The following is a 26,655-nucleotide window of genomic DNA, read 5'->3' on the forward strand; positions in this document are numbered from 1 at the left end:
CTAAGTCTCCACCCCTTCCAGTCGGCTCATGGGTCCCCGGAAGAACAAAAAAATGAATGCAAGTCAACGGGGCTAAAAGAGCTATTTTCTAATCTGTTTTGCCTTACGCCCTGGATCACACATATGCTGTACTTCAATTTAAATGAAAAGTAATGATGGGTGTTTCGACCACGCCAGTCACGTACTTTGAGATTTATCAGCTTGTAAAAGTTTGTAATTACCACAACTACAAATTTGATATCGGTATGTACCACATGGCCAGATTTATAGTGTTTATTTCCTCCTGAAGGAAGGATTTGAAGTTCTCTGAACTTACAGCCATTTTCCCTCTTCTTTTCTCCGTGTCTGGTTTGATGACGTCACTTTCGTGAAACATATTTGTAGTCCTGGACTTATTTTCACACAAAACCTGAGCTAGCATTTCCCCCCATTCGAAAATAAGTGCTTTCTTGGTATCAAAATGCATCTTTAAAGTTCACAAACATCATATGTCAAATGGCACATAACAAGTATTATTAGCCCCATTGACTTGCATTCATTTTTTCGTTCTTCCCAGATCCACGGTTTGGAAGTAGATGGGCGTGACTTAGGCTCCTTATGCCTAACCCATATCTTAACCCTGACCATAACCAATGCTGTTCTATTTCTAACCATTATTACTAGTATAGTTGTTTCACACTATACCTCTAAATCCATGTTTAAGGATATTTGGTCATTGTGTGGACCAGCCAAATGTCCACACACACTACAGAATAATTGTTAAAATTTGTCCAATTAGGCATATAAAGACAAGTACACACACACACACACACACACACACGCACACGCACACACACACACACACAGTCGGATCTCAGTTGCGACTCCGGCGGTGTCCCGGGGGGTTCTGCAGGATCTGGTCCCATCTCTAAACAGAAAGACAGAAACTAATGTCAGAAATCTTACAGCACAATATCTCAATCAAAAATGACTTCCTATCTCTGGCTCCTTCAAAGGCAGTTCGAAATCTGGGTGTTGTTATTGATGAACACCTGACCTTTAAAGATCATGTTGCCTCTGTTGCTCGTTCATGCCGATTTGCGCTGTATAACATATGAAAGATCAGACCATACCTAACACAACATGCCACCCAGCTCCTGGTGCAATCTACTGTCATCTCCCACCTCGATTACCAGTGTTGAGAACATATTCGTCAGCCCTACCCCCACTCGGATATTCTGACCACAACCTTGTATTACTGATGTCCAAGTATACACTTGTTGTGCAGAAACAGCCGGTAACATTTAAGGCAATGCACATGTGGACAGAGGAGGCATGTGAAACGTTGAGGGGATACTTCGAATTTACGGACTGGTCTGTTTTTACTGATGACAAAGTGACTTGCTATGTTAATTTCTGTACTGATTTGGTGCTGCCTTGTAAACAAGTAAGCGTTTTTGCTAATAATAAACCATGGGTAACTAGAGAGGTTAAGGCTGCAATCAACAGGAAAAAGCTTGCTTTTTACAGTGCAAATTAAGGCGGCACAAAGGAAGCTTAAAACTCTGATCCAACAAAGTAAACTGCATTATAAAGATAAGGTTGAAAGTTCTGTTGATGATTCTAGTTCTAAGTGTCTTTGGAACAGGGTGAAAACCATGACTGGTTATTAAGGTGGGTTTACACAACACGAGGTGGATGTGAATGAGATGAACCAGTTTTTTTTTGCCAGATTTGATGCGCGTGATTTTACACACAACAGACTTATATCGGCACTTGCCTCAGGCCAGGTAGAGAATGCATGTCCAGAGATTAATGTAACCCAGAAGCTAGAACCTTAATGAGGTATTAACTAACTGGCTTACTAATATGATCCATCCTCAATTTAGATAAAATATAAAATATAAATTAAGGAAATTAACAATACTAATTAATAGATATCTAATTAACTAATAGATAATTTCATAATGAATTATTGGAAGGGTGAATAACTAAAATAACGAGTTTAATATTAAACATCGGTTAAAACAAGAATCTTGAACATCACTAACAGAAACAGAAGAGGAAAGCTGTATACTATTGGTCCAGGTGGGAATCTGAAATTTCATTGGCTGAGAGAAATAAGTCCCGCCTCCGCGAAATAAAACCGTGCGACGCAGCTGAGCGAGAGGAGAGACAAACGGCTGTGCAGCACGCAGATACAGAAAGCAAAGACTGAGCGGTTAGAGAGAGAGAGAGAGAGAGAGAGAGATTAAAAAAACAACGGTCGAGGCCGTGAAGAACCCTGATTTGGGTGCCGCATAGATAGAGGGAGAGGCGGACTTGACTCCTTCTAATAAGAGCTAGGAACTTGGAACCAACGCGGTGAGTAAAGAAAAAAGAAGAGAAAAAGCTAACGATGCAACTTAAAAAAAAAAAAGAAACTTAAATAGCTTATCAAATTAATTCCATTCTTATAGATTTGTGTGGAGACGACAGAGTGAACCAATCCTCTGTAGGAGGGAACCGTTGGAGCGCGTTGGCTGGGTTTTTTTTTTTCCTTGGGTTTGATCCCGACTCCTATGATCACTCACTTGGAACGAGAACTGGATTTCTTCCTGACGAGGGAGATGGCGAGCCTTAACCACTGAACGAACCAGGACATCTCAAGTAACTGAAGAGCAGACTGCTCTCTTCTGTGAACAATCTCAACGGTGTGGTAGGAAAAAATCGCACCACCGGACTCTGACTTTCACCCCAAGCGTGGGGATTTGACTTGACGCCGGCTGACTTGTGACTCATATGATCAAATCTCATACCGAGCATTTTACTATTGTCGATTGTTTTCATCTGTTTTGTGTGTTATCTTTATGTGTTATATTTCCCATTATTATTAAAATTTAGTATATAAACCGTTTCATGCTATACCCGTGACTCCAGTCATTCTTAAACAACCTCCAATTCTCCCCGAACCTAATTATTGGCCCATTTGTTTATGTTTTCTTTTAATTATCTTATTGTATCCTGTAATCCGGTTACATAAAACTTGTTTGCACATTTGAATACACTCTAGTTCGTTGTGCCCCTAAGTGTTGTTTCATGCGTGCTGCTTTAGTAGCCTGTTTGTCTTCTTCAGTGCGCAGTTTGAGGAGAAGTGCTGTAAAATGAGGCGGGTTGTCTTTCTTTTGTTCGAGTTGCAGGTTTGAAATCAGCGAGCTGTCCCAACAGCCTCTGCAAAACTGCTTGAGCAGCTGCTGGTCGGCGTCACTGGAGGAAATTCCATTCCTCTGAATAACTAGGTTTAACAAGGTGTATAACCTCTGAAAGTAATCGGAAGGTTTTTCACCACTGTCCTGGTTTGTGTTTAAGAAGCGAGCAAAGAGCTCGTCGCCGTCTTCGACAGCTGCGTAAGCTGAATCGAGATGTTCAAGGTACGTTTCCGGGTCGGATTTTGGACTAAGAGCTTTAACGATGCTCGCTGCTGGGGCTGACAGACTCTCCACGATTCTTCGTACAATTTGGGACTTGGTGAGTGAAGGATCATTTATGCATAACACTATACTACTACGCCAAGTATCATAGTCAGTTTCAAAAGAAGGGTGTGGAACTCGCCCTGAGAACGGTTTTAGTCTGTATTGTGAAGTAGGCGGAGGGATAACCTCACTGCTTTTAACAATGTGTTCCACAATAACTCGCTGAACCTCAGGTGTGTTTAAAAGATTTGGTGGAATGCAAGGGTTTTGTTTTCCAGTCTCTGTAGGTGGACAATTGTCCTTTGAGTTGTTCATATAGTTAACTTCTGGTGTTAAAGGCAGGGAATATGTAACTTGGTCACTATGGAGCATTGGCTCTGGTTCAGTGACTGGTTCAGATGCATGGGTATCCCTTCCTAAAGATTCCCCAATTTTTGCCAGTTCCTCCATTAGAAGGTCTTTAAATGATTGATTGCTACGCGCAGCTATGTCCCTGAGCTCTGACAGATAGGCATCAGTGGCAGATGTGCTAGTTTCTAGACTGTACGCGCTGGCTAGGTCTTGAATATGGAAGAAAACATCTGGGTTCCTAGTACAAGGTTTGTCATAGGGTAAACATTGTTTCTTTAATTCCTTAACAGTGGCTTCATGTTGAAACTCCACAATAATCTGATCACAGTTTGGTAACTTAATGCGCCTGTTAACTGGTCCGAATCCTTCCATAAACCCAAAGACTTCGTTATCAAGGTCTGTATCAGTTAACCCACTGATTAAAACAGCATTTGAAACTTTGACCTTTTCTGTTTTCACAACTTCCATTTTAAAACACTCAAAAGTACCAATAATGCCAAAATGGCAAACCACTGTGACCTCCAGGCACTCTTATGATGTCAGTCAATGGTTAGCTAAGGTAACAACTCTACAATTCTCCTGAGTGGCTCGCCAAGTTTTATGTAACCGGATTACAGGATACAATAAGATAATTAAAAGAAAACATAAACAAATGGGCCAATAATTAGGTTCGGGGAGAATTGGAGGTTGTTTAAGAATGACTGGAGTCACGGGTATAGCATGAAACGGTTTATATACTAAATTTTAATAATAATGGGAAATATAACACATAAAGATAACACACAAAACAGATGAAAACAATCGACAATAGTAAAATGCTCGGTATGAGATTTGATCATATGAGTCACAAGTCAGCCGGCGTCAAGTCAAATCCCCACGCTTGGGGTGAAAGTCAGAGTCCGGTGGTGCGATTTTTTCCTACCGCACCGTTGAGATTGTTCACAGAAGAGAGCAGTCTGCTCTTCAGTTACTTGAGATGTCCTGGTTCGTTCAGTGGTTAAGGCTCGCCATCTCCCTCGTCAGGAAGAAATCCAGTTCTCGTTCCAAGTGAGTGATCATAGGAGTCGGGATCAAACCCAAGGAAAAAAAAAAACCCAGCCTGTAAACAACAGGACTGTTAGCGAGTTGGCATCGACCCTTCTCGTCACATCACAGCATAAAGTCTTACAGACTTAAACAAATGCTTCACTCTATTGGCATAGCCAATCATGTTTGGGTTCACAGTTCAACTAACATAACATCAATTTGATTGTCTATTAAAATAATTCTCAGTAGCTCTGGAAATATAATTACATATGACAACAATTGTTCAGCTCAATAGGCTCAGTTAGATTCTATTACTCTACACTATTCAACAAGAAATACATTCATGACAACAAGGATACATTTAGTTGTGTTTCTATACAGCATTGTGACACCTTGTATATCTGTAACACAATAAATAAATAAATAAATAAATAAATAAATAAATAAATAAATAAAATGTTCTATAACAAAATTCAACAAAATATAAATTCTGGTCCTTTGGTCCACCTTTGTAAAATAATTCCTCCCTAATCAGTTAGCTTTTATTTATTTTTATTTATCTATTTTTTTTATTATTAAATGTTGGTTAAGGGACGCATTGCTAATTCTATGGCGTTAGCTATAACGCCCCTGAGGACCTTGTACATCTAGGCCGTACCACCATTAACTGGCGGTTTGAGCCGTTAACTCCTGGGAATCCCATATGCCCTACCGCCGTTAACTGGCGGTTTGAGCCGTTAACTCCTATATGCCCTACCACCGTTAACTGGTAGTTTGAGATGTTAACTCCTGGGATCTAACGTCTAGCAGCCCACTGCTGTCACCTCGGTTGCTGTAATTAGCTTTTTGAATTTAATAATTTACTGAATTTAATCTCATTCACTCACCAACGCGCTCCAACGGTTCCCTCCTACAGAGGATTGGTTCACTCTGTCGTCTCCACACAAATCTATAAGAATGGAATTAATTTGATAAGCTATTTAAGTTTCTTTTTTTTTTTTAAGTTGCATCGTTAGCTTTTTCTCTTCTTTTTTCTTTACTCACCGCGTTGGTTCCAAGTTCCTAGCTCTTATTAGAAGGAGTCAAGTCCGCCTCTCCCTCTATCTATGCGGCACCCAAATCAGGGTTCTTCACGGCCTCGACCGTTGTTTTTTTAATCTCTCTCTCTCTCTCTCTCTCTCTCTAACCGCTCAGTCTTTGCTTTCTGTATCTGCGTGCTGCACAGCCGTTTGTCTCTCCTCTCGCTCAGCTGCGTCGCACGGTTTTATTTCGCGGAGGCGGGACTTATTTCTCTCAGCCAATGAAATTTCAGATTCCCACCTGGACCAATAGTATACAGCTTTCCTCTTCTGTTTCTGTTAGTGATGTTCAAGATTCTTGTTTTAACCGATGTTTAATATTAAACTCGTTATTTTAGTTATTCACCCTTCCAATAATTCATTATGAAATTATCTATTAGTTAATTAGATATCTATTAATTAGTATTGTTAATTTCCTTAATTTATATTTTATATTTTATCTAAATTGAGGATGGATCATATTAGTAAGCCAGTTAGTTAATACCTCATTAAGGTTCTAGCTTCTGGGTTACATCAACTTTAGTGTTGAAGATGTCCAGCAGCAGTTCAGTCAGCTAAAGCCTAACAAGGCAGCAGGCCCTGACTGTCTATCCATGCACCCTTAAAGTTTGTGCAGGGCAACTTGCAGCCACTTTCACTACATTTCCATGGTGTCCTTGTCTGCTGCTAAAATACCAGTTGTAATGTCCAAAAGGGTAAATTTTCACCTATATATTGATCAACACAATAACCTTTCATCTACAGCATAAATCCACTTTCTATGTGGCCTTCCAGAACCAGAAGGTTCTGTTCAGCATTTGTTGACATTCTATGAAGACAAAACATTCAAACAAGCATTCTCTCCCAAGGTCCGACACTCTCTGCATGAATGCCAGACGTCAACATTCTTCACTCTGAATAAGTGAAGACTCCATGAATTTTGCAACTCATAAGCTTACAATAATCATATGTGATGAATGAACAAGATGTTTAAATGAAATGTTTGAAGAATCTGTGCTTAAACCAATGAATTAGAAATGAATATTGTTCTTACAATGATCCATTTATATCACAAATAAGCAGGTGTTTGATTTAACAAGTTAATCATTTTCTACACTCATACACATCTTTATACGATACAAATTATGGTTAAGGTTCACTTCACATAACGTTTAAAGATTCTTTATTCACAGAATTAGGAATCTTGTAACTGAGGATGCTGCGATGGACTGGCTCTGTCCATGGTGTACCCCGCCTAATTGCCCGGTGTCTGCTGGAGATAGGCACCAGCCCCCCCCCCCCCCCCCCCCCCCCCCCCTGCGTGGACAAAGCGTGTTCAGAAAATGGGTGGATGGATGGATGGTATCTAAGGAAGGCGTGGCTTTCTGAGGGAAATAAATACTCGGAAACTTGTCAAATTCTGATTTGCCAGAATACGCCAGAAATCATAACATTGTGGTTTCAGCTGAACCCCGATTCGGCCAAATCAGGAAAAGCATTTTTGAATCCATCTTCTCCTTTGACCTCCTGTCAAAGTCTCTCTGCAACGCTGCGGCTGATACCAGACAACCGACTCTTCTAAGAACCAAGCAAACATCAACCTTAGATGCAGATAAGCATTCCAGCTTTCGGCCTTCACCTCGAGGATCTCAGACTGGACGGGTCCTATCGGAGCTATCTACCGGTTCCTGATATCAGAGTTCACTCCACCGGCAGTGACCCACAAGACCCCCGGATCGAATGAGAACCTCCACGCCAAGGGTGCATAGACTTGGCACGACAGATTGTGTCTGAGGTTTGTAAATAAACAATTCTCTAGTTTATAACAAACAACAAATTATTTTACACCCAGATTTCACAATTTCTCCCAGATACAAAGAACGGTTGCCACAACATCTAGCTTCCATCACACCACCTCTCATTATTCATATCTTGTCATGTATAAATGATTTGTTTAGGAAAATAATTAAATTGATTTTATAAACTACATACTGACTCTGTCTGAATTAATACGAAGTGTGTTTATGGTCCCTGAAGAAGTAAAGAACCCTAGAATCTTCTGATTAAACATTCAAAGATCAATCAGGTTGATATTTCATATTTATATGGAATCATCACATCTTATTAGTCATAATTAATATGTAATAATTGCTACACAGTCATGTGGAAAACTTCTTGTCTTGTGTCTATCCCTAAGAAATCAGGTGTTAGCTGTACATTGTCTAAACTTAGATTGCGTTGACATCACACACAATAAAATATTTTGAGAGAGTCGTCCTTAATCATCTAAGAGAACAGCTTGTTTCTTTCAAAGACCCCCTTCAGTTTGCCTATAGAAAGGGTGTGAGCATAGATGATGCCCTTCTGTATCTGCTGGACACCATCTATAAACACCTTGAAAAAGCCAGCAGTTCAGCACGACTTGTGTTTATTGACTTTTCTAGTGTTTTTAATACCATTCGGCCCCATATTTTACGAAAAACGTTATTGGATTTTAAGTTGCACAATTCCACCACTGCCTGGGTTTTAGATAATCTGTTAAGATAATGCTCTGAAGTGGTTTATTACAAACTCTGGTGCACCACAGGGGACAGTTTTATCCCCGCTTTTATTACACTGCACACAGCCGACTATGGGCACAATTTACCATCTTGTCATTTAAAAAAGTTCTCCGATGACACTGCCCTACTAGGCTTGAACTCTTAGGGTGACAACCTGGCTTACAGGGAGGAAGTTAACTCCTTTGTTAGATGGTGTGATATAAATTTTCTACAAGTCAATGTTGGCAAAACACAAGAGCTAATTATTAATTTTAGGAAGAAAAAACAAACATTTTCTCCTATGGTCATCAAAGGCCAACTTATTGAAATTGTGGAGACATATAAATATCTAGGGGTGTACCTTGGCAATAAGTTGAACTGGAAAAGGAACAGCGATGATTTTGTTAAAAAGGCCCAGTCCAGACTGTTTTTTTTTTCTCAGAAAGCTAAGATCCTTTGACATAAGTAGGAGGCTCCTGAATGTGTTTTATCAGGGAATTGTGGCTAGTGTGTTGTTTTATGCTGTGTTGTGTTGGGGCGGGGGCCTCACTGCTGAGGACAAAACCAGAATCAACAAAATGATCAAGAAATCCAGCTCAGTGATTGGGCAAAGCTTGGACTCATTTGATATGATCATGAACAAAAGGATGAAGAGTAAACTTAAGTCTGTTCTGTCCCTGGATGATCACCCTGTCCACCGTGTTTTTAAGTATCTCAGGAGCTCTTTTAGTGGACGAATGTTAATGCCCCGTTGTTCCACTGAACATTTTACAACTTTTATTTCTGCTGCCGTGCATTTTTATGAGCATTTTGTACGATCTTGGATGTTTTTATCATGGTTGTGTCAGGAACCGAGTTCAGAAGACCCGTGAAGACGCCAACACAGTAAAAATATATTTAAAAAGTCTTTATTTAAAGCAGAGGTACCTGGAGGGCAAGGCTGAGGCAGGTTCAGAGGCAGGCTAAGGTCAAAGTGGCAGGCAGAGAGCAAGGCAGGGGTCAGGCAAAAAACAAGGTCCAGAGGCAAAGATCAGGCAGGGTGGATGGCTGGAGAACTACTGTTAAGGCTGTAATAATCTGGCATCTGTTGACTGGATGGCTGGTTCTTTTATAGCAGGGGAAGCAGGTGAATGGGATGAGGCTGATTACAGGAGCAGGTGGAATGAATGGAGCTGATTGAAGCTGACAGAGGTTGCTGGGGAAAACAGGGCTTGGCTGGAGCTTGGTGAGAGGACAAGGTGAAATGAATGAAGGTATAATGAGGAAGTGGAGGAGGGTGAAGGACGGGAGTCAAGACAGAACCCCCCCCCCTCAAGGGCGGATACCAGACGCCCACAGGAAACCAGAGCAGGGCGGGAGGAGGGGGACCAGGAAGGAGGGCCAGAGCAGGGCGGGAGGAGGGGGGACCAGGAAGGAGGGCCAGAAGAGTCAGGGGGACTGGCAACGGGGAACCAGGAGCCGGGACTGTTGGAGCCTGGGGGGCCGGCGACGGGGAACCAGGAGCCGGGACTGTGAGAGCCTGGGGGGCCGGCGACGGGGAACCAGGAGCCGGGACTGTGAGAGCCTGGGGGGCCGGCGACGGGGAACCAGGAGCCGGGACTGTGAGAGCCTGGGGGGCCGGCGACGGGGAACCAGGAGCCGGGACTGTGAGAGCCTGGGGGGTCGGCGACGGGGAACCAGGAGCCGGGACTGTGAGAGCCTGGGGGGCCGGCGACGGGGAACCAGGAGACGGGACTGTAGGAGTGTGGTGATAGAGGACACTGGTGGACGAGGACTAAGAGGGGACTCTGGACCAAGACCAAGACTAAGAGGGGACTCTGGACCAAGACCAAGACTAAGAGGGGAAACTGGACTATGACTAAGAGGGGAAACTGGACTATGACTAAGAGGGGAAACTGGACTATGACTAAGAGGGGAAACTGGACTATGACTAAGAGGGGAAACTGGACTACGACTAAGAGGGGAAACTGGACTACGACTAAGAGGGGAAACTGGACTACGACTAAGAGGGGAAACTGGACTACGACTAAGAGGGGAAACTGGACTACGACTAAGAGGGGAAACTGGACTACGACTAAGAGGGGAAACTGGACTACGACTAAGAGGGGAAACTGGACTACGACTAAGAGGGGACACAGGAACTTCAGACTGGGGAACTTCAGACTGGGGAACTTCAGACTGGGGAACTTGAGGGCAGGAGGGGTCCTCTTCAGACCAGGGGCAGGAGGGGTCCTCTTCAGAGCAGGGGCAGGAGGGGTCCTCTTCAGAGCAGGGGCAGGAGGGGTCCTCTTCAGAGCAGGGGCAGGAGGGGTCCTCTTCAGAGCAGGGGCAGGAGGGGTCCTCTTCAGAGCAGGGGCAGGAGGGGTCCTCTTCAGAGCAGGGGCAGGAGAGGTCCTCTTCAGAGCAGGGGCAGGAGAGGTCCTCTTCAGAGCCTGGAGGCGTCGACCCTTGGACTGGAGCCCCTTGGACAGGCTGGACCGGAGCCCCTTGGACAGGCTGGGCCGGGACCGGGGCCTCTTGGACCTCATCCGTCGAAGCCGGATGCGATGCGTCCTCCGAGACCACCGCCGGAGCAGGATGCGATGCGTCCTCCGAGACCACCGCCAGAGCAGGGTGCGATGCGTCCTCCGAGACCACCGCCAGAGCAGGGTGCGATGCGTCCTCCGAGACCACCGCCAGAGCAGGGTGCGATGCGTCCTCCGAGACCACCGCCAGAGCAGGGTGCGATGCGTCCTCCGAGACCACCGCCAGAGCAGGGTGCGATGCGTCCTCCGAGACCACCGCCAGAGCAGGGTGCGATGCGTCCTCCGAGACCACCGCCAGAGCAGGGTGCGATGCGTCCTCCGAGACCACCGCCAGAGCAGGGTGCGATGCGTCCTCCCGGACCACCGCCAGAGCAGGGTGCGATGCGTCCTCCCGGACCACCGCCAGAGCAGGGTGCGATGCGTCCTCCCGGACCACCGCCAGAGCAGGGTGCGATGCGTCCACCGGGACCACCGCCAGAGCAGGGTGCGATGCGTCCACCGGGACCACCGCCGGAGCAGGATGCGATGCGTCCTCCCGGACCACCGCCGGAGCAGGGTGCGATGCGTCCTCCCGGACCACCGTCGGAGCAGGGTGCGATGCGTCCTCCCGGACCACCGCCAGAGCAGGATGCGATGCGTCCACCGGGACCACCGCCGGAGCAGGATGCGATGCGTCCACCGGGACCACCGCCGGAGCAGGATGCGATGCGTCCACCGGGACCACCGCCGGAGTAGGATGCGATGCGTCCACCGGGACCACCGCCGGAGCAGGATGCGATGCGTCCACCGGGATCACCGCCGGAGCAGGATGCGATGCGTCCACCGGGATCACCGCCGGAGCAGGATGCGATGCGTCCTCCGGGACCACCGCCGGAGCAGGATGCGATGCGTCCTCCGGGACCACCGCCGGAGCAGGACAGATGGAGGTGGGACCCCTGCTGGACATGGATGTGGTGCGGACCCTGGGACCACCGCTGGACATGGATGCGATGCGACCCCGGGAACTACCGCTGGACCTGGACAGGCGGAGCCTCTCAGACAGGCGAAGGTGGAATCTCTGCTGGACGAGGATGTGGTGCGACCTCTGGGACCACCGCTGGACGTGGATGCGATGCTCCCCCTGGGACCACCGCTGGACGTGGGTGCGATGCAACCCCTGGAACCACCGATGGACTGGGGCAGGTGGAGCCTCTTCAAAAGGCGGAAGTAGGAACCCCACTGAGCGTGGACGCTGTGAGACTCCTGGGACCACCGCTGGACGTGGATGCGGTGCGCCTCCTGGGACCACCACTGGGTGTGGATGCGGTGCGTCTCCAGGGACCACCGCTGGACGTGGTGCGCCTCCTGGGACCACCGCTGGACGTGAACGGGACAGAGGGACACGAGGCTTGAGCGGCGTAGTTGCAAAACCTGGCGTCTGTGAAGGCCATGAATTAGTAGAAGGTCTCCGGGACTGCCACTGTTGCGTTGTCAGGTACCCGTTGCGCAAGATGGCCGCAGCAGGCCTGGACGGAGGAGTGGAACCTCTGCGAGGCTGTGGCCTGATGGCCAGCTGTGTTCCCCAGAACGGTGACGCCTGCTCCTTCTCTAGTTCCATGAAGTCCAGGAGCGTGAGATACTCCATGACAGGTATGAAGGGAAAAAAAAAATACTCCCAAGTGCTGTGTCGGCGTAGGGTCAGAGTTTGGCCAGATTATTCTGTCAGGAACCGAGTTCAGAAGACCCGTGAAGACGCCAACACAGTAAAAATATATTTAAAAAGTCTTTATTTAAAGCAGAGGTACCTGGAGGGCAAGGCTGAGGCAGGTTCAGAGGCAGGCTAAGGTCAAAGTGGCAGGCAGAGAGCAAGGCAGGGGTCAGGCAAAAAACAAGGTCCAGAGGCAAAGATCAGGCAGGGTGGATGGCTGGAGAACTACTGTTAAGGCTGTAATAATCTGGCATCTGTTGACTGGATGGCTGGTTCTTTTATAGCAGGGGAAGCAGGTGAATGGGATGAGGCTGATTACAGGAGCAGGTGGAATGAATGGAGCTGATTGAAGCTGACAGAGGTTGCTGGGGAAAACAGGGCTTGGCTGGAGCTTGGTGAGAGGACAAGGTGAAATGAATGAAGGTATAATGAGGAAGTGGAGGAGGGTGAAGGACGGGAGTCATGACAGGTTGTGGTTTATAGCAGAAACTAGTGAATGCGATCTTTTTTTGTTTTGTTTTGTTTTGTCTGTTTGTTGTTATTTTTACATGTCCATGGAAACTCAATTTCCCCTTTAGGGACTAATAATGCCAACCTTAGAGTCTAAGCAGGTGTGTAACAGCTGCAGCTTAGACATCTCATGGGGCTTAAATGAGATGTACATCACAAATACAAGCGGCCAAAATGATTTTTTTTCCACAGGGTGCCAGGCTTTCCCTTAGAGATATGGTGAAAAGCTTGGTCATCCAGAAGGGGCTTGGAGTAAATCCTCTGCTCCTCCACATCAAGAGGAGCCAATTGAGGTGGCCCAGGCATCTGATTAGAATGCCTCCTGGATGCTTCCCCGGTGAGATTTTTGAAGTACGTCCAACTGGGAGGAAGCCTAAAGGAAAACCCAGGATATGTTGGAGGGACTATGTTTCTCGGCTGGGCAGGGAATGCCTTAGGATCCCGCCGAAGGAGCTGACCCAGGTGGCTGGCTAGAGGGAAGTCTGGGCCTCAATGCTTATGCTACATTCACACTGCAGGCCTTGATGCTCACTTCTGATTTTTTGAGTAAATCTGATTTTTTTAGTGTGGCTGTACAAACTATGACTGAAATGCAACATCAAACACCGCAGGGCAACACAGAGACACACAGGACAAACAACCATGCACACACACACTCATACCTAAGGACAATTTAGACAGACCAATCAACCTAACAGTCATGTTTATGGACTGTGGGAGGAAGCCGGAGTACCCGGAGAGAACCCACGCATGCACAGAGAGAACATGCAAACTCCAAGCAGAAAGATCCCAGGTCGGTAATGGAACCCAGGACCTTCTCGCTGCAAGGCAACAGCTCTAACCACTGCGCCACTGCACAGCCCCCAATTCAATTCAATTCAATTCAAGTTTATTTATAAAGCGCCAAATCATGACAAGAGTCGTCTCAAGGCACTTCCCATAGTAAACATTCCAATACAGGTCAGTTCATTAAGCCAGTCAGTAAAAAGTTTCCTATATGAGGAACCTAGCAGGGTGCATCGAGTCACTGACTAGTGTCAGCGACTTTACAGCAATCCTCATACTAAGCAAGCATGCAGTAACAGTGGAGAGGAAAACTCCCTTTTAACAGGAAGAAACCTCCAGAGGATCCTGGCTCAATATAAGCAGCCATCCACCATGTAATGTGAGGAAATATGGGTTTTCTGTGCAAAAGGTCATTTGACTCGGCTGGGTCAAAGAGCTGGGTCGCTGAGAACTTTCACCCACAGATTGAGACCTTTGCAGACATGAAGTCTGCAAGAGTCTGCTGGAAACATAACATCTGAACACCTGCAGTACCAGAAGAAGGAGTTCTCATGGACAAGTAGTCATAACATAACAAGTCTTAAAACTTCCTTTCTTGATTTTAATGTTAAAGAATAATCATTATCATTTTGCTCATTATAAATGTGTTTTAATCAAATGAATGATTCTTATGCTTTGGGTAATTATAATGGATTAATGAATCCATACTTAATTAGATAATGTTTGAGGATGTTTGTTACCGACCTTCACACACACACTCAACCACACACACACTCAAACACACCCACACACAGATTCTCACAGTAAACTCCAAAACACATTTGCTGACACACACGTTTGCTTTGAGAAGAGAAAGGCTTTTGGTAAGTTTCAGTCTTATGATTTCAGTTCGTGCTTGACAACGAAAGAGAGAGGACATGTGAACAACCGCTAACGGGGGAACGGAGCCCACCGGCTCAATTCCCCCCCCTCTCACGCTGTTCCTGCCAAGCCAGACAGGACAGCTGAATCGCAACTTCTAACGCAGACTCGTCCAGAGTTTTTGATTTCTGAGTGAATTAAACTTAACAAACGCATCGACAAAACGCTTTATCATCACGTGTACCGAGGTCATCTCCTGGACCGGGTCGCAGCACGCCTTCGTCTTCTCTGCCAGCCGAGGTGTCACCCCTGGATGAAACATCGTCCTTTGACGTCCCGGGTCCAAGAGGAGGGTCCGAATACAGTGAGACAGAACACGAGAGATAGCGTTGATGCATCTTTTCCAACAAAACCTAAGTTTATTCAAACCATCACTTTTCACTCAGACACCTGTTTCTTCCTGAAGCAAAATCAGATGCACACACGCATTCATCTCACCTCATGTTCAATTCTCACTACACTTTGCACACACGCATCCATAATCACATCATATCACTCTCAACCTTCAGCACCTCCAACACAAGGTCTATTTGAGCAAGAACAGCATATCAACTGTTAAAGATTGTCCCACAAAGTTGCCAATGTTGATTGTTATTTCCTGTTTGTCAATTTCAAAATCATTAGTTTAATTTGAAGAATTAAAACTTTTAATTGTGAAATTTGTTTCTTCATTGAACTGAAACACAGACACACGGATATTATCGTCAGTTTATCGATGAAAACAACCTTTGAGTCTTCTTAAAACTATACAATTTGGTTATTAATTTAATAAAATTAATATCACAAATTATCATGTAGAATGGTTCCTCTTTCATAAAAGAGCATAAACCACAACGCTACAACCACGACTCACTGGGGATGGAGAAGACAGAGCAGACACACGTATACACCAACACCAGCCCACCTACATACAAATCCACACACACAACATATAATACCATACATGTACATATACATATATGGTATTATATGGTACATAATACATATTATCCTGTGGATAAACTATCAGTGAAAATTTTCACACCAGTTCATTCTTCTGTTTTTGGCTGAAAACTGTTTTAAAAACTGTAAACTATTTTACTCCTTGTTCCCACCGTCTCCCTGAATTACAATTCACCGAAAATGTACCGGTATTAATGAATTCACGGAGAATCCCCCTCTCACGGAGACGGAGACCGATGATACGCCTCGCACAAGCAGCACCTCCAACTCCTGTTCACATTATTTCTTGTATTTTTAATTCCAAAACCTAAAACAGGATGTCCAGGCAGATACCTGAACACTTCTGTCAGCGCTTCTCTCAGGAACCTCCACACACCACGCTCACCTCCGCTGACTCAGTGACGTAGGAGACGGATTTAATGTGACATGACCAAGCCCCGATAATTAGGGTCTGGATATGAAGCAAAACAGGAAGTGACAAAAATGGCAGTTCCACCCTCACCCACTAGGGGCAGGTGTCAGAAGCGACCTAATCCTCATTGACTCCCATGTTAAAAATACCAATTTCACAGCAGAAATAAACATGTTTACGGCCTGGTAACCAAAACATGTTTTAGGTGTAATAGATCTAGTTTACACTCGTGACAACTCTGAGGGGGGTGAATTTTTGTGTCACTCTTCTGTTTAAGTGTATTAAAAGCCTAAAATTCTATAAATTAATGGGCATCAGACCCACGTGACCACAGAGCTAGCTCCGTGGAAAGGCCTCAGTCGAGCCTCGGTCTCGCCTGAAAACTGTTCCGCTATTTTCAGTCTCTCAAATTAGACCATTAGTTGTAGCATTTGTGCGTTCTTTTTGGATATTTTTTGTGCAATTGTTGGACAAAATGACTTGCTGTGGCATTAATTGCACTAATAGAGCATCCAAGGAGTCTCCACTTCATTTTATTCTGTAAGTAAAATTATATTTATGTATTTTAGGTCACTGCTGAGCTGAGCTAAGATTTTAACATGTACTGTTTAACCATGAAATTTAAATGTAATAGGGTAAAACCCAGTGCATTTAAGATAATGCTGCACTTTAGAAAATGGGTTGAAATATAAAATGTTGGTGGAGCTGGGTTCCGACTATCGGTATGGTCCCCTCCCTTCAGCGGCAGCCCGGTGCATCTCTGATCGCAGCGGTGCCTGTCTGCTGTGCGGCTGCCGGCTTGTGGAGCTCTTGGGATACCTCTGTGTTCCATCCGGTTCTCCCCAGCGGCAGCCCGGCGCATCTCTTGGTGTGTCCGAATCCACGGGCAGGATGCTTATGAGTACGGGTCCTCGCCGGTCTAGCAAGGCCGGGTCCCTGCTCGACCGCTAAGACCGGAACCCAGCGGCTCTGAATTCGGACAGTCTAGCCTTCACCTCTACGGTGACCCGTAGGTCCCGTCACAGCCGTGGCGGCAGCTACACGCAAAGGAAAAATGCTACAGCTAGCGAAAATGGAGCAGGAATATTAAGGAGCTACAGCAGCTTCACGTCCATCAGCAGCGTTTGTTCACAACCGTTTTCAGGGAAAGTAACGTTGTTTATTCTAGAAGCTTTCAGGACTTACATGTTAACTTTAGATGGTTTCATGTATGTAGTAATGTGTTGTGTACATTTAACCAGTTCATTCTGTAGCTTAAAAAAGAGTATTATTGTGTAGGTAATTAATATAAACCAAATGCATTATAAACGTTGAATGCATTAGGATGTTTTCTAATGTAAACTGGACCTTAGAACTTCTTATTTTGCATCAAATGGGGGTAAAACATTTTTAAAAAACTGGCTTTTTAATAAAATAGCATTGAAGTGTTTTCAGTGTGCATTTGTTTATTCAACTTAAGCCTAATAATGATTAGATCTGTCTTAAAAATGTAAATTCTCTGTAGTTTTTATTTAACTATTCCCTGCTGCTTTTCTTTAAACTGAACAGAACCAGTGTTCTGCTGGTTATAGGTTTGCTTTACATTTTTCAATTAAAAAAAAACTCTTTTTTTAATCTATTACAGGTCAGCATGCATGAATGGAACAGAAAAACTGGAAATATTATGTCCACGAAATGAACACTGCTGACCAGATAGAGGAGTTTCTGGTTCTAAAGCCAACAGTTGCCCAGTTCTTCTGAACAGCCTGATTTTAACTTGTGTTTCTTGGGGATAGAAAATGATAAGCTGATCCAAACTCGGATACCGCTGAGAGGGAACTATCTACACACCTTGACCTTCCTGCGCATTCTGTCCTTCCACTTCTGAGCAATGGAGCTGTCAATCAGGAGCAACCTGCAACCACAAACAGGAACACAACATTCACACATTTTAGTAGGAGATAAACTATTTTTTGCAAATAGACAAATATGTTTTGTACAATGAGAGACAGAAACACAAGAAGTTCATAGAGATCAGCTGGACCTGGCTTCTGTGGAAAGGTACCAACAACAACCAAATCTTCAGATGCTCGTACCTGGACCTCTCCTCACTCTCGTAGCCCATGATGAGGTACTCCTCCCCAGGAGCCAGAGGTGGACACAAACAGGAAGATGAATAGTAAAGTGTCTGTGTCTGCTTAGGAATGTTGACCAGAGAAGACTTGAGCACCTCCTTCACCTCCACCACTGCTGTTGGCTCCAGCCCATGATTCCTCACCTCCTTTACTCTTGCTCTGATTACTAATGGAAGGGAACAGTAGCACACTGAATATCCACACTTTGGAAACCATTGAGTTCAGCCACTCACAAGGTTTTAAAAACATTGAATGATGATGAATGAAAGCAGCAGGAGTTTAAATGTTCAATAATCCATGTGAAACATCCTGCTGAGAATGTCAAACCTTCTGTTTGTAAAGTGAGATGACCATCATAGGCGGCTCTGACCTACCGTTTAACAGTTGAAATATAATGTGTATATATGTATATGTATGTATATATATATATATATATATATATATATATATATATATATATATATATATATATATATACACACATATGTATGTATGTATATATATATATATATGTATGTATGTATATATATGTGTATATATACATATGTATATGTGTATATGCCAGTGTGACCTGTTAAATGCCCACTCCATTTCAAATAAATCCTTTATTTTAAATGAGCTGTTCACCAGAGAACGTGTAACGTGAGGAAATATGGGTTTTCTGTCACAATGGGGGTGTTGGACTCAGCTGTGTCAAAGCTGGGTCGCTGAGAACTTTCAACCACAGATTAAGACCTGAATGCCAGCGAGTCTGGGAGGAAACCATAACATCTGCCACCTGCAGTCTACCAGAAGATGTGTTTACATGAGTTGTACCCAGACCAAGTCAAAACATAAAGTTTAAACTTCTTTTTCTTGATTTTAATGTTAAAGTAACCATTATCATTTTGCTCATTATAAATGTGATTAATCAAATGAATGACTATTTAGCTTTGGGGTAATTATAATGGTTTAATGAATCCATTCTTAAATAATGTTGAGAATGTTTGTTACTGACCTTAACACACACACTCAAGCACAAACATTCACACACATCCACACACACCTGCTCACAGTAAACTCCAGACACATTTGATGACGCACGTTTGCTTTGAGAAGAGAAAGGTTTTTGGTAAGTTTTCAGTCTTATGATTCAGTTCGTGTTGGACAACGAGAGAGAACAGACCTGAAAACCAAAGGGGGGGCAGAGCCTGTTGGCTCGTTCTTCCCCCCTTCTCTCACGCTGTTTCTGCCACGCCAGGCAGAATAGCTGAACCGCAACTTCTAACGCAGACTCGTTACCGAGTCTTTTGACTTCTGAGTGAATTAACTTAAGAAAGCGCGTCGACAAAACGCTTTACCATCAACGTGTACCGAGGGGCAACTCTGGACCGGGTCGCAGCGCATCTTTGTCTTCTTTGCCAGCCAAGGTGACCTGGATGAAACATCCTAAGGTGACGTCCCGGGTCCAACAGAGGGTCCGATTTTCGGTGAGGCAAAACACGACAGATAGCGTTTTGATGCATCTTTTCCACTAAACCTAAGTTTATTCAAACCATCACTTCACTCAGACACCTGTTTCTTCCTGAAGCAACATCAGATGCACACATGCATTCATCTCATCTCATGTTCAATTCTCACTACACTTGGCACCCACACGCATCCATAATCACATCATATCACTCTCAATCTTCATTCACCTACAGAAGGTCTATTTGAGCATTAACAGCATATCAACTGTTAAAAAGATTGTCCCACAAAGTTATCAATGTTGATTGTATTTCCTGTTTGTCAATTTCAAAATCATTAGTTTAATTTGAAGAATTAAAACTTTTAAACGTCAAACTGGTTTCCTCATTGAACTGAAACACAGACACTCAGATATTATCGGCAGTTTATGGATGAAAACAACCTTTGAGTCTTCTGAACAATATAACATTTGGTTATTGATTTATTAAAATTAATATTCCGAATTAATACGTAGCATGGTTTCTCTTCAATAAAAGAGCATAAATCCATAACGCTACATTTAATGGCGAGCGTATCCAGTCTTCTATATCTGCGATATGTCTGATTTCTTACATCTAAAAGCTACAAACAACGCTTTTCTCTGTGTTTCACTTTGATGTCTTATTTTGAACTTAACCGGAAATTGTTCCGCTCACTAAATTCTCCGACCTCAGAACCGAGACTAAATTCTCGGACACCTTTCGTCTCAGTGTGTTGACACTGTGGGCGAGCTATTGTGGAAAATATCTCCATTGCATGAGCGACTTATAGAAGCCGAATCTAAACGGAATGCCCGTAGGCACCTGCTGTTGCTTGATTGCACGGTAAACGTCGTAAGCCGGGTTATGGCCGTCACGCGTTACTGCATTCAGATTGCGTGCGCTTTTTAAACGGAATGCTCGGTGACACCTGCCGGAGCTTGACTGCTCGGTAAACGTCGTAAAGCGAGGCACAGCCGTTACGCGTTACTGCATTCAGATTGCGTACGTTTTTTTTAAAGTCCGTATTAAAAGTGGGGCGAGATGCCTACTTGTTAATCGGGGAAATTTCAGTCTGGCCGCTACAGACAAAGAACGCTAGGCCTGGCCGGGGAGCTAAGCTAGCGCCACAGTTAGACAAATAGGGCACGTGTCCCGTTAAATTGTCATCATTTCTGGCACAGTCGGTCTGTGTCCTCACAAAACCCGCATTGGCGGTGATTCTTGTAAATCGCTACGGTGTGTAGAATCTACAGTTTGCTACGTTTGTCCGTCTGATACCAACATGGCAGCGTAGGGTTTGTTATTTTTTTTATTATTTTTATTTTGGACCGGTGAACGGGTCGGCTTTCACAGCCTCCGTTGCTCGGTTCCATGCCTTTTTCTTCCATCTTGTGAAGTAGTGTGTATTCATTTCTCTATCAACAATTCCTTGTTTTACCCTGTGTCATGAAGTTAAGTAGGCTACGGACAGTCCTTGTTGTGTGAGACATATTAAGGAATCTGCCCGGAGTTTTACGTCGGCTCAGAAGGTAAAAACGCGAGTTGCTCTGAACTTAATGGGAGATGGACGAGACACGACAAAATCTTTCTTGCACTGTTACACCTGATGTAAGGTTCTCTGACGTTCTGCTTCCAGAACATGCCAAGACGCAGGAAATTCACCGGCCGAGCATCGCTGGTCCCTCCGCCCGCCCGAACGGGCCCGTTTTAGGCGGGTGCCGCCGGTCGGGAACAGTGGGGACCAGTGGCTGCGGTTCGGTGCCAGCTGCACTGGGTCGGAGGTGGTTCTGGTCTGCACTTCATGTCGTGAATTCGAGCAGCATGCTGTTTACAGTCATAACGCTTTTTCTTTACCTTTGTTTCTTCCAGGGGGTCAAAAACCCACCATCAACATCAAGGTTTGAAATAAACAACACTTTCTCTGCTGCTTTTAAGCTGAATAAATCTCTTGAGCCTATGGTTAACCTCTCTGACAAACAGGTTGTGCTTAACCCTTTGGTTTCTAATGCTTCTCCTCTGTCATCCATGTTAAAGGCTGAACATCTCTCCAGCATGGGTGTGCAATCTTCAGGCTGTGATCCACCGCTTCAGGCAGAGGTCTGCTTTACTCGTCAGTCAGTCTCATGCACAAACCAGCTTCTTTATCGGGGCGTGATGGGAACGTCAGCCGCCGTGAAACACTTGTGGTCTCCGGACGGAGCTACCATGCCATTTAAGGGGTTTGTGCCCGGACATCTTGACCTTTATGTGAATGACCTTGTCACTTTTCAGTTTGTGACCTCTGCTAATACGGTGGCCAATTCCTTTCTCCTTTCACAGGGGTGTGACTTAGTCTCGGGCCTCTGTGCTCTCTTTCCTGTGATTTCTCTTACAGGTGACCACGACGACGCAGAAAACCCTGCGGTTTCCAGCAGTCCTGTGGTCAGTGGCGATATTAAAGGTGGCTCGGTGGTTGCTGCGCACACCTCTCTCACGGGCTCGGGAAGGCAACCCGGCCCGGGAGGTGTAGGTGCGTGCAGTGATGCTCTGCTCGGGGCCCCTCCTGACAAAGGGGGGGTGCTGAGTGGCTCTGAGTTTTCCGTTGCGGACTTCAACCAGTTCGGGGGAACGCCTCCTCCGAGCGGGCGGGTCATTGCAGAACTCGACACTGACCTTCCTCCAATTCAGCTGACAACATTGACCTCCGACCCGGAGTTAGGTGCTGCACCTTCTACGGGGCGGAGTTCTAGTCAGTCTGTAACTACTCTGGTTAAACCGGGTTTTTCTGATTCTGTGTGGGAACCTCCATCATTCTTGGGAATAAAGTATTCTTGGTTTCAGTTTTCAGGACAGACCATGTTCCTAAAGCTAGCGACATGTCTGTATCTGATTCTAAACATGGCTAGGTTTGCTTTGACACCCGTGACACAACCATCCTTGGATCACTCCTTTTCAGAACCTCCAAGTCCAACACCTCCGGGTCTTTGGACATCTGAACACCTACTCTTTCAGCACGATTCAGGTGACAATGTGCATCTTCTTGGTAATAGAGCTTTTAAGAGCTTAAGAACTGTTCTTTGTTATGCTTCTCCTGTCTCACAGACACGGCATACGTTTGAGAAACAAAAGGGGGGTGGGGAGCCTCCTCCCGCTTTGCGAGCATCGGTTTCGCATTTCCAGTTCACTACCATTTCTGATCACAACAAAGTCGCCTCCGTAAAGCTGCAACACAACTTTGAGCAGGTAAAATCAGGTTCTGATCTAACAGCTAAACCATCAGCTTCGCTCCAGTTCCGGACGGAACCCTCAGGTAAATTCAAACAAGTTTCCCTGTGGGTTCGTAACACCAGATACAAACAGGTTGATAACCAAATCGCTTATGAGCCTGCTCCCACAGATACGTCCAAACTCGTGTCTCTGTGGGTCCGCAATACCAGATTCAAAACTCTATTCTGACCGGATTCTTTTCCACTGACTGGTGGACCGTTACAAATTCTCTCGTTTGTGGGATGAATTTTTAACAAATGTGATATCCTTTGGGTTTTTTTTTTCAGGTTACCTGCCTCCAGCCAGGGTCCTGTTACTAACTCACATCTTTAGGGATTACTAACCTACTGATTTACATTTTTAGAACTGATTTACATCTCTATCTTTTTATTAGTGCTTTGTGTAGCATGGTTATATTTGATTACAAATTTAATTTTATTTTGTTACTATTTCCCTTAAAGGGCCAGAAGCCAATTTGCCCTTCATTTTCATGATTATTTCCTTTATATATATGCCTTTAATTAATGCAGCCTGCTGAGTTTCACATATCAGTTAGGATTTACTTTCTTTTATTTGTGTTTTCTCTGCATCACGTTTTTACATGACACGTAGAACAGGGTGCAGTACATTTCTTCTTTAGATAATTCACAAAAGGCACCCACATTTTCCCAGAGGCACCCATAGATAGGTTTTGATTGATTTCTTTGTTTTGCATCAAATGCTATCTATCGTGTGGGCTGTCTCACTTTGTCTCCTTCTCCGAGCTCGTATGGACTACATCCCATCAGAGGGGCCGTCTTCACCATCCTTCAACTGGTTTTCTGTCGCATGGGGCTTCGGTCGTGGTTCGAGATGGGTCGAGGTCGTCACTGGACTTCGCCTGGACTACGCCTGAGGAATACTTCATCTGCCCAGCTCCGTGTGGCACACGAGCTGCTTATCCTTTGCATACCTTTGCATTATTGCTGATGAAATTAACTGCTATTGGCATAGCTCAGCTTTCAAGATTTCCTAAGTGGATTACTTTACAATGATTGCAACAGTTTTGGCCTTAATCATCTGATCAGGATACACTCCCTTCTACACGAGACCTGTGGTGACACTTCATCGTTCCTGCCTTCATCTGGGATGTCTACCTTCACGAGTACATCACGTTATTGTGTTTGTAACGGCAGGTGGCCTGTGCTTGACCACCATGTCGTCACAAAAAGGGGGGGAATGTAACGTGAGGAAATATGGGTTTTCTGTCACAATGGGGGTGTTGGACTCAGCTGTGTCAAAGCTGGGTCGCTGAGAACTTTCAACCACAGATTAAGACCTGAACGCCAGCGAGTCTGGGAGGAAACCATAACATCTGCCACCTGCAGTCTACCAGAAGATGTGTTTACATGAGTTGTACCCAGACCAAGTCAAAACATAAAGTTTAAACTTCTTTTTCTTGATTTTAATGTTAAAGTAACCATTATCATTTTGCTCATTATAAATGTGATTAATCAAATGAATGACTATTTAGCTTTGGGGTAATTATAATGGTTTAATGAATCCATTCTTAAATAATGTTGAGAATGTTTGTTACTGACCTTCACACACACTCAAGCACAAACATTCACACACATCCACACACACCTGCTCACAGTAAACTCCAGACACATTTGATGACGCACGTTTGCTTTGAGAAGAGAAAGGTTTTTGGTAAGTTTTCAGTCTTATGATTCAGTTCGTGTTGGACAACGAGAGAGAACAGACCTGAAAACCAAAGGGGGGGCAGAGCCTGTTGGCTCGTTCTTCCCCCCTTCTCTCACGCTGTTTCTGCCACGCCAGGCAGAATAGCTGAACCGCAACTTCTAACGCAGACTCGTTACCGAGTCTTTTGACTTCTGAGTGAATTAACTTAAGAAAGCGCGTCGACAAAACGCTTTACCATCAACGTGTACCGAGGGGCAACTCTGGACCGGGTCGCAGCGCATCTTTGTCTTCTTTGCCAGCCAAGGTGACCTGGATGAAACATCCTAAGGTGACGTCCCGGGTCCAACAGAGGGTCCGATTTTCGGTGAGGCAAAACACGACAGATAGCGTTTTGATGCATCTTTTCCACTAAACCTAAGTTTATTCAAACCATCACTTCACTCAGACACCTGTTTCTTCCTGAAGCAACATCAGATGCACACATGCATTCATCTCATCTCATGTTCAATTCTCACTACACTTGGCACCCACACGCATCCATAATCACATCATATCACTCTCAATCTTCATTCACCTACAGAAGGTCTATTTGAGCATTAACAGCATATCAACTGTTAAAAAGATTGTCCCACAAAGTTATCAATGTTGATTGTATTTCCTGTTTGTCAATTTCAAAATCATTAGTTTAATTTGAAGAATTAAAACTTTTAAACGTCAAACTGGTTTCCTCATTGAACTGAAACACAGACACTCAGATATTATCGGCAGTTTATGGATGAAAACAACCTTTGAGTCTTCTGAACAATATAACATTTGGTTATTGATTTATTAAAATTAATATTCCGAATTAATACGTAGCATGGTTTCTCTTCAATAAAAGAGCATAAATCCATAACGCTACAATATATATATATATATATATATACACACATATGTATGTATGTATATATATATATGTATGTATGTATATATATGTGTATATATACATATGTATATGTGTATATGCCAGTGTGACCTGTTAAATGCCCACTCCATTTCAAATAAATCCTTTATTTTAAATGAGCTGTTCACCAGAGAAAAGTTGGACTATTTCTTACTGAGACGTGGCAGCAAGATGGATATTTTTTACATTTCAATGAAGTATGTCCACCAAATAGCTCTGTTTACCATACCACGCCTGACCTTTCGTGGTGGTCTTGCTGTGGACAAACATGTCTGTAATCTGGTGAAAAATGGCCCTTTTACAACTTTTGATTGTCAGGTCAACAAAGCAGGGTTACAAAATGTATTTCACTGTATTTTAATCTACTGACCTCCAGCTGGCCCTTTTCTCTCTGAATTAGCAGATTTTTTTTGTCATCAATGGTCAAACTAGAAAAAGTTTTAATTCTTGGTGACTTCAACTTAATGATCCTACTTGTAGCACAGCTGTAGAGTTCAGGGGTGTGCAGGGTTCAGGGGCCACAAAGAGGGGACCCGCGGGCCGCCTATTGAAGACCACTGCTCTAGATCTTGTTTTCTCTTTGGGACTAAACATCAATCATTTACCTGTTGAAGGGGTTCATGTGAGTGACCACAGCTGCATTTTCTTTTATGTCCTATCTAATGTTGAATCTGTCCCTCACAACCTAAAATCAAAGAGACGTATCATTAATCAGTCAGCAGTGGATGGGTTTTCTAGATTGTTTGACAGCAGCTCAGTTCAGGGTGACGATCCAAGCTTGTTCATTCAGTCATTGGATAAACAATGCTGCAGTATCTTAGATAAAGTGACTCCTGTTAGGCAGATTGTTTTGTCTAACAAGAGGAAAAGTCCCTGGATTAATCAAAACATTTACAGTCCTAGAAGGACATGCCGCAGAGCCGAGAGACGTTGGAAGTCAACTAGAATAGAAAGTCACAGGCTGCACTTTAAAGAACTGATAACATCTCTGAATGAGACGGTGAAAAC

At 44.4% G+C, this 26,655-nt stretch overlaps 1 protein-coding gene across 1 annotated transcript in view; it reads right to left on the reverse strand.

Annotated features, from left to right (window-relative positions):
• Positions 1–562: 562 nt before the first annotated feature.
• Positions 563–26,655, reverse strand: part of frzb (frizzled related protein) — a 97,207-nt gene continuing 71,114 nt past the window's right edge. Inside the window, exons 6-8 of the mRNA XM_054746550.2 lie at positions 18,265–18,469; positions 18,020–18,083; positions 563–907 (exon numbers count right to left, since the gene is read on the reverse strand). Of these exons, the coding sequence (XP_054602525.1) occupies positions 854–907; positions 18,020–18,083; positions 18,265–18,469 (323 nt within the window). The 3' untranslated portion in view covers positions 563–853. The remainder of the gene's footprint in view (positions 908–18,019; positions 18,084–18,264; positions 18,470–26,655) is intronic.

Source organism: Nothobranchius furzeri, chromosome 14 (genome assembly GCF_043380555.1).
Source record: "Nothobranchius furzeri strain GRZ-AD chromosome 14, NfurGRZ-RIMD1, whole genome shotgun sequence".
Lineage (NCBI taxonomy): Eukaryota > Metazoa > Chordata > Actinopteri > Cyprinodontiformes > Nothobranchiidae > Nothobranchius > Nothobranchius furzeri.